Below are 9,169 nucleotides of genomic sequence, written 5' to 3'. Positions count from 1 at the left end.
TGCAAAGAATTAATATTGTATAAAAATGGCCATACTACCCAAAGTAGTCTACAGATTTAATGCAATCTCTACCAAATTACCCATGACATTTTTCATAGAATTAGAACAAGTAATCCTAAAATTTACATACAACCACCACAGACTCAGAATTGTGAAAGCAATCTTGAGGAAAAAGAACAAAGTTGGAGGCATAACCCTCCCAGACTTCATACAGTGCTACAAAGCTACAGTAATCAGAACAGAACGGTGTTGGCACAAAAGCAGACAGGGATCAGTGGGACAGACGAGCGAGCCTGGAAATAAACCAACACAGCCATTGTCAATTACCCTTTAACAAAGGGAAGAAGGACGCACAGTGGAGAGAAGACCGCGTCCTTGGCAGCGGTGTTGAGCAGGCAGCACAGTCGCATGCGAATCACTGAGGTTAGAACACTCCCTCATACTGTACACAGCAATACACTCAAATGGCCTAGAGACTTCGATGTAAGACATAACATCTTAAAAATCCCAGAAGAGAACATAGGCAAAACATTCTCTGATACAAATCATAATAATATTTTCTTAGGTCAGTCTCCCAAGGAAAAAGAAATAAAAGGAAAAACAAGCAAATGGGATCTAATAAAACTTTGCACAGTATAGGAAACTAAACAAAAGGAAAAAAACAACCTATGGACTGGGAGAAAATATCCGCAAACGATATGACCAACAGGGGCTTAATTTCCAAATATATGAACAGTTCATACAGCTCAATGAAAAGTAAAAGCCCAATCAAGAAAATGGGCAGGAAACCTAAATAGATACTTCTCCAGAGAAGACATCGAGATGGCCAACAGGCACGAAAAGATGCTGAGCATTGGCATTTATTGGAGAAGTGCCAATCAAAAGCACTGTCTATGCGTATACACACGGTGAGTGGATCAAAAACGCTGTCTATGCGTATACACACGGTGAGTGGATCAAAAGCAGTGTCTATGCGTATACACACGGTGAGTGGATCAAAAGCGCTGTCTGTGCGTATACACACGGTGAGTGGATCAAAAGCGCTGTCTGTGCGTATACACACGGTGAGTGGATCAAAAGCGCTGTCTGTGTGTATACACACGGTGAGTGGATCAAAAGCGCTGTCTGTGCGTATACACACGGTGAGTGGATCAAAAGCGCTGTCTGTGCGTATACACACGGTGAGTGGATCAAAAGCACTGTCTATGCGTATACACACGGTGAGTGGATCAAAAGCACTGTCTATGCGTATACACACGGTGAGTGGATCGCTTTTGTTGTACAAAGCAGGAAATCCCTAGCAGGAAACCGCAAGCCACTTTTGACACAGTTGGTCACAGCATCTCCATACACTGTAGGATTTATTTTTGCATTTCAGTTTCATTTTTACCATTCTTGAAATAATAAAGCATAAGATGCTGAAAAATATTGCTTTTTTTCTTCTGTCTTCAATATTAAAATGGCTACACAAAAATTCCCTGATGTTGACAAGTTTTTAAAAAATGCATACTGATACGACAGCTATCACAATACAGTCTAATAAGATTGCTTTGAATGAAGTTACAGACAACTAAAGCACTACTAGATCCATCTTATGGGAAAAACCAAACAAACTTTTTGGCCAACTCAAAACTTCTTTATTTTGTAACTTGGATTGCATCTGTGTTAGCTGATCTAAACCTTACCTCCTGTTTTGTCAAAGGGAATGTTTAGTTTTAAACCTTAAGCTTTCCTGTGAACCATAAAACATAGTTTCCTGTTTTTATTTAATCAGTATTAAGTTGCTCCCCAGATTTTTCATTTTTTCAAAATAGTTTATCCTTAAGAAATATCTTAATATTGCTGTATAGCAAATAACCTGAAAATGTAGTGGTGTAAAACATAAGCTTTACTTTTTTGCGTGATTTTGTGTGTTTGGAAGTTGGCAAGAAAGTTCTAACTAGCGGGTTTCTCGTCTAGTTTTCATGAGATGTCATCTGGGGCTTTAGTCCCTCTGTAGAGTCTCCCGGGCAGGCATCTACTATGGCTCGCCCACATGGCTGAGAGTTGATGCTGACTGTTGGGAAGTAAGGTGAACCTGTCCACTGGAGCACTTACATACTGTTTGTCCAGCACAGTGGCCTTGAGATAGTCGGGAGTGTTTTATTTAGCACTTGGTTGTCTCCAGAGTAGGTGTCCTGAGAATCATGCAGACCTTTTCAGACTTTTAAAGGGCTTTTTAGACCTGTTCTGGGAAGTCATGAGCATCACTTCTACCATGTTTCATTGTTTGAAGCTGCCACAGGCCTACCTGGATTTAAGGGGAGATGATATGGACATGAGATGGGTATCAAAGAACTTCTGGGCAGTGTTTTAAAATTACTTCATTGTTAAACTTTACATACTTTATCTATAAAGTGTACTTTACATATCTACACGCATGCATAGGTTCTAAGTGTTCAGTTCAGTTTTGACAGCTGTATAGACCCATGCATCTATCACCTGAAGGATAGAATATTTTTTCTTTGTGAGCTTGCCTTGTGCTTCTTTCAAGTAAGTCCCTCCCTCATGTTCATAGAGGCAACCACTGTTTGATGTGTTTTAACACAGATTAGTTTTTTTTCTATTCTGTGAAATCATATAAATGGAATTATGTATTTTTGTGTGTATGTTTGGGTTCTTTCACTCAACACAAATTTTTGAGATTTTTTTCTATGTTATTGCATTTATCAGTTTGAAAATTGCTGAGTGGTATTTTATTATATGACTGTACCATAGTTTATTACCTTGCCTGTTATTGGACCTTTGGGCTGTTTTCAGTTATAAATAAATAAGGATGATATGAACATTTTTATATGCATCTTCAAATATTATCAGGGTACTTTAGGAGCAATATTGTATTACTGTTGAAACCCAAGGGGTGTCCCTGGTGATTCAATGGTAAAGAATCTGCCTGCCAGTGCAGGAGATGTGTGTTTGACCCCTGGATCAGGAACATCCCCTAGAGAAGGAAATGGCAATGGTATTCTTGCTTGGGAAATTCCATGGACAGGGGAGCCTGGTGGGCTGCAGTCCTTAGGGTTGCAAAAGAACTGGACATGACTGAGTGACTAAACAATTCAAACCCATAGTATTTCTATGTTCAAAGACCTTTTGATAAAATTTACCTATTTTCTGCCAAGTTTCTTGGGATTAAGGAGCCTCCAGCCTATTAGGATCTACTAGAGGAAACCTATAGTTTATAGGATAAAGAAAGAATGATAATCTTATTAAGAAAACCATTCTATTTACATCATTCATAATTTTAATTACATAAAAGCTCACAATGAAAATTTAGAGATAGCTAAAGTTAAAAAATAAAAACGGAAATTCTCCCTTAAAAGTAACTTGTCTTCTCTAATATTCCTCAAATCTCATCTACTAGAGGTTAAAAAAAGTTAACAGATTATCCTTCCAAATTTTCCTCCATTGTGTCCATGTGTGTGTGCAGGTAGAGGACTGTGTTGTTGGAGGACTGGATCGTCATCATTGACTACTAATCAGCTCAGTAACCAGGACACTTACGCCCTTACTGGGCTTCCCAGGTGGCCTAGTTGGAAAGGACCTGCCTGCCAGAGCGGGAGATGCAAGAGTCATAGGTTTGATCCCTGGGTTGGGAAGATCCCCCGGAGGAGGAAATGGCAACCCGCTCCAGGATTCTTGCTTGGAAAATTCCAAGGACAGAGGAGCCTGGCAGGCTACAGTCCCAGGGGTCGCAGACTCGGACACAACCGAGCGACTAAGTGCACACACGTGGCCTTACTGGGTGATTCTGAAATACTGCTACTGCTGCCAAAGGGGGTGAAGTCATCGTATCTCTTCCCAACCTTTAGATACTTTTCTGCTCTTTGGCTATAGGCAAGGAATCTCTATCCTAGTTAGGAGTGGAAGACTGAAGTGATCCACAGTGCAGACTTAGAAAGGATCCTGTTTTGTAAGGGAAGTTTAGAGCCTCTGCTATGAACATGGGTGATTTGTTAGAATATGCTCTGGAGGCTATCATCCAGATAATACAGTGTTCAATATGAGGAATTATTAAATTTGCCTCATAAATTCTGCCCACTGATCTTGGTAAAACAAAATTAATTTGAATATGTAGAGAAGAAAAGAATCTTGGGATTGGTAATGGGCTGGATTTTTTGAATAGGCCAGTGGTGTCAAGTGCAAATATAAAACCTGTATCTGCTACATAAATCTCCAATTGCGTACTAAATTAATGCAGGTACCTTAGGAAATCAAGTCAAAATAAATGGACAGAAGTTATGAACCATACGTGATAATGATAATAAACAAGACATTTATTTTTCATACTCATTTGGGGGGAAAAAAGAAAACTCAGTTTGCTCTACCCAGTGATGGTCTTTCTGAAGGAGTCTCCATTCATTCCATAAAATTGGATAGGCTGTTTAATCTCAGATGATTTTATGCTGTTAATTCATAAAGAGAACTTCCTCTGAAGAGAGTGGTTACAGGGTGAGCCTTTGTGAGCAGCTTCGCTGGTGCACAGCCAGACTCCCTCTCTGAGTGAAGCTTTTCCCACACTGGCCACACAGATAGGGTGTCTCTCCTGTGTGGATTTTGCCATGCAGAACACAATTCCCCCTGGTGTGGAAACTCTTCCTGCATTGTGCACAGGCATAGGGTTTCAGGCCTGTGTGGACTCTGATATGAACAATTAAACTTCCTTTCTGACTGAAGGCTTTTCCACACTGATCACATCTATAGGGCTTCTCACCACTATGAACTCTTCTGTGAACAGCAAGGTTACTTTGATTCCTGAAGCTTCTCTGACAAATAGCACACTCATAGGGTTTCTGTCCCGTGTGGAGTCTTTCATGAACGGCCAGACTACCTCGTTGACTAAAGCTTTTCCCACACTCCTTGCACTGATAGGGCTTCTCTCCTGTGTGTATTCGCTGATGTGTAACAAGATTGCCTTTGGCCCTAAAGCTTTTTCCACAATGGGTACACTCAAAGGGCTTCTGACCGGTGTGGATTCTCTCATGTAATGTTAGACTACCCTTCTGCCTGAAGGACTTTCCACATTCCTGGCACTCATAGGCCCTCTGTCTCACTCCAGGTGAATCTTCCTGTAGTGTCTTAGAATCTGGGGATTTTTGTTCCAGCTTCTCTCTTCTGAAAGAACTCTGGAAATCCCAGCTTGAGGATCCTGTGGCCTCAGACTGATCATATTTGTGGTGGGCTTCTGTCATCACATCTGGTAAAATGAGAGGGAAGTCATGTAAGAAGCACCAATATGCTGAGTGAGAAGAACAGGGAAAAAAGAAACAGTGCTTTGAGTGCTCATTATGTGCCAAATATTATACTATAAACTTTGCATAGATAACTTAATCCCGAAAACAATTTTTTGTTATAGTTAAGGAAATGAACGTATAGGGAGGTTGTCAAAGATCACTTGGCTAGGTAAGCACAGAATTAGGATTCAGACACAGGCATGCTCTGTAGCAGTGTACTGCCTCTAAATTTAGTTTAATTTAGCTTCCCAAATAGTCTTGTGTATAGACATGATTATCTCCATTTTACAGATAAGAAAACAAGCCAGAAAAATCAAACTATATAAGATCACATTTAGTCCCATACCGAAGTTTTATCTGACACCAAGACACGTGTGGATCCAGGTTGTATGGGGCCTAAAGTTTTAAATTTTGGAGAGATTCCCATTAAAAAGCAGTATAAAAGTAGGGATAGGACCTTGAAGAGACCGGTGTAAGGGAAAGCTCCTGAAGCTTAAGTGTTGTAGGCTTCATGAGAAATCTACCTCTGCTCTAGTCTGCTCTCCCTAACAGTGGAGTAGAGTAAGCCTACGCTGTCAGGATATATGCAGCAAAATCCTAGGTACTTTACATCTATTCATTTTAGTCACTGCAGACCTGCAAGATAGAGCTTACTGTCCCATTTTGCAGATGAAGAGCCTGGTGCTCAAGAAGGTTAAATAACTTGTCTGATACCACAGATCCAGTCATGGCAATCATAGAATTTGATCCAGGGAATTTTCCCCTTTAAAATCCATGCTGTTTCAATCTGCTAAGCTATGGTGAAAGTGAAGTCAGTTTTGGTTTGGAAGTTTTTCTCAACCCTTCCTGTGCAGATATTGACAGTACTTCCCAACACTGCCCTGTATATGAGCCTCCTACTGCACTTTAAATATGAGTCCATTCATCACTAATAATAGTTTCCTTGGAGTCATCCTAGGTAGATTTCAACTTGTTCCTCTGTCTTACCATTTCTCATTCAGTCACTGTGCTGAGATTTAAAACTGCTCATTCATTTTCTCAGATACCACCTCCATATCAAGACTGTTCCCTTGCTGTTTCTAACTCAAGCTTGTAGGCTTTCCCTGTAACCCCTAAAAATAGTGAGCTTCACCAAAGGAACATCTTCTCTGCATCCCCAGCCTGTTGTCCAGTGCTGAGAACAGGGACACTGATTATTGTGACTTGGCATCCCAGCAATCAACAGACTCACTGAAAAAGGCTACATTCTGGGCATATCTTCCATGACAGTCCAGCAGGGTAGCTGTTGGAAATCCAAACATGTCCACTCCTGCTGTATGAGCTTAATCACCACCTCTTCATATGATTCTTCCATGGGCTGTACTTGAGTACCTAGGGAGGGAAAAACAAAAACAGGAATGGATAAGAGAACCGATAAGTGAGAACAGTCAAGAGGAGCTCTGGTTTGGGATACGAGTGAATGGAGGGAATCCTGCTTGCCTGATATAATACCAGTCATCTACAACATGACTGCAAAATGGACCAAGAGGCACCATAGCTACTCATAAATGAGTCCAGGAGGAAGCAAGAGGTGCAAAAGCAGAGAAGACAAAAAGCAAACATGTTTCTCTTCCTGCCAATGCCAAGAAAATGGTCCTTACTATTTGTACCTTAGCTTTCGCATGGGATCTTCCACTTCCTTCCCCCACCTAACTGCCTGCTATTTTATCCTCCAAGTTCCAGAGGAATTCAGAATATAAAAAAACATTTCAGCCTTAATAATTGGTTCTGTGATTGAAATGTCTGACTCTCCTCTCCAGTCCCCTCTAAATTATTAGGACAGAACAAGAGCTTTCGTATTTCCTTTTAGCAGTTCTTTGGAGGCTCTGCAAGATATGAGAATACCGGTTCTGAGGAGGCATACTACTTGTCAATTCTTGGAAAAAGAAGAACTACTCCAGATTCCAAACCCAAGTAACTTGCCCCAAGTCCCAGAGCCAGTATGGAGTCAAGGTGGAGCAAAGGTTCAAATCCAAGACTTCTTGGATCCAAAGCCTATGTCTAGACAATTCTTTACTTTCTCATCACTAAAAAGTGAACGGAACAGAGCTTGACCAGACTTTACTATTCTTCCAGATCCTAGGAACCCTCCTGCTCCACATTATCATTTCCTATTTTGGGGGGGATATTCTTATTTCTGGACCCTAATTACTGAATTCTTGTATTAATGCAGTGGTTCAGTGTGTATAATCTTTGTTTCCCTCTAACATATCCCACGAACACGCTGGCCTCCTGATTTAATGAATGGCAGTGTGATGCTATAGTTCTTCGTTAACCCAAGGGTCTGGTCTTCTTGACAGCCGCACTTTCTGTTACACCTTGTGATGACTGTAGAGACATTAAAAACTCTTATTTGAAAGACTCAGCTCCAGTTTGCATGGCAAGCCACAAAGCAATGCCCTATTGGTGTCAGGACATCATAGCACCATTCACTTGGAAGTCCTAGGTGTTACTGATGAACCACACATCCACCGAGCGTCACTGAAAAGTACATAGGTACCTGCTGCCCGAGGCTGGACCCTGTCCTTGGTGAGTCAGCAAAGAGTTTGCTCAGAACACCTTGGATAGAATTTTCAGCTGTGCCTCTCTACATGCTGTGAGATATTCAAGTAACAGCTCAGCTGTTTCAAGAACCTCCTGATTAATGAAGGGAAATTTCCATATTTTTCTCCATAGATTCCACAGGTGTGCGGAATCAAATTCTTGAAGATTCTGTAGAAAGACACTTTATAATAGAAAATAGTGTTTTTTCCTATCAAGAAAGCCCTTATATCCTGCTCACAATGAGGCCATGAGAGACGAATCCTACCCTCTGTCTCCCCTTAACCGACACTGGGGAAGTAATCAAACAGCCCAGACCTATTCACTTACTTAATAAATGCTGTGATATCAAGTAGCTTCTGGGAGACTCACAAACGTGAAGGGCCTCTGACATGACCTAACAGACTTAAGGCCTAAAGTTGCGAGTCTTCAGTGAAGGACCAGGACAGGGGGATCTCTGCCGTACCCGGGGCATAGTTTCAGGACTGGGAGATTCTGGGGAACGGTGATTATTTTCCCCGCACACCGGAATTCACTTTGTCCTTTCCCATTTCCCCACTCAGAGGAATTTGTCCTTTCTTTCACCCAGCCTAGAGACTGCACTTCCCGTCTCCATCTTCTGAAGCCCTCCCCGCGGGCCCAGAGGCACACCTGCCCGTGGTCCCTCCCGCGTCTCCAGGTGCGGGGCCTTCCCGCACTCCCCGGCCCGCCTTGCGGAACAGGGGCCCCTGCTCCTCCCGACAGACTCTCTGCCATTCCCGCCTCAGCGATTTCCCCACCCGGACCCGCGCCGGACCTCAGCACCCCGCTCTCCGGTCCAGCTAGACCTTTTCTTGCGGGCCGCAGACCTCTCGCCTCGCAGCTGGCCTCTCTTGGGAGGCTCCAGGCTGGTCAGGCCTGCTCAGGGACGCGAGGGGGTGGGGGTCGGAGGCGGCGGCCTGAAGGCGGGGCCCTGCCTCGTCTGGGTGTACTGACCCAGCCAGCGGCCTCACTCACCACAGCCGCGCGCGCCCGCAGACAGACAAAGGCCGGCACCGAGCCCTTAGGAACGCCGGCACGAGCGGACCGGACTACAACTCCCAGGAGGCTCCGCGCGAGCCCTAGCCCCGTGCCTTGGCGGCCCCGGCTTCCCCGAGCACTGTGGGAAACGTAGTTCGGCGATGCGACCCGCCGCTCGGGCTCGGCGGGTCTAGGCGAGCGCTGGGCGCTCAGGTCACTCCTGTTTGGACCGAGTAAGAGGCGCCGACTTGTTCGCGGTCGTAGAACGACGACCAAGAGCGCCAAATGGCCGCTCAGATTAGCCAGGCATGGGATGG

At 43.5% G+C, this 9,169-nt stretch overlaps 1 protein-coding gene across 8 annotated transcripts; it reads right to left on the bottom strand.

Annotated features, from left to right (window-relative positions):
• Positions 1–4,295: 4,295 nt before the first annotated feature.
• On the bottom strand, positions 4,296–8,927 carry ZNF32 (zinc finger protein 32). 8 transcript variants are annotated; one of them, XM_005226565.3, is made up of 3 exons: positions 8,650–8,927; positions 6,505–6,644; positions 4,296–5,278 (listed from the first exon to the last, which is right to left on the bottom strand). In XM_005226565.3, the coding sequence occupies exons 2-3, from the start codon at positions 6,572–6,574 to the stop codon at positions 4,485–4,487; spliced, it is 864 nt and encodes a 287-aa protein (XP_005226622.1). In that variant the 5' UTR covers positions 6,575–6,644; positions 8,650–8,927; the 3' UTR covers positions 4,296–4,484. The 8 variants fall into 8 exon arrangements, with proteins under 8 accessions (XP_005226622.1, XP_005226627.1, XP_005226623.1 ...); XM_005226570.3 differs by having other exon boundaries at positions 6,261–6,644; positions 8,829–8,927; XM_005226566.5 differs by having other exon boundaries at positions 8,829–8,927.
• Between the last annotated feature and the right edge of the window lie 242 nt (positions 8,928–9,169).

This window comes from Bos taurus, chromosome 28 (genome assembly GCF_002263795.3).
Source record: "Bos taurus isolate L1 Dominette 01449 registration number 42190680 breed Hereford chromosome 28, ARS-UCD2.0, whole genome shotgun sequence".
Lineage (NCBI taxonomy): Eukaryota > Metazoa > Chordata > Mammalia > Artiodactyla > Bovidae > Bos > Bos taurus.
This window is presented reverse-complemented; position numbering and strand designations above follow the sequence as displayed.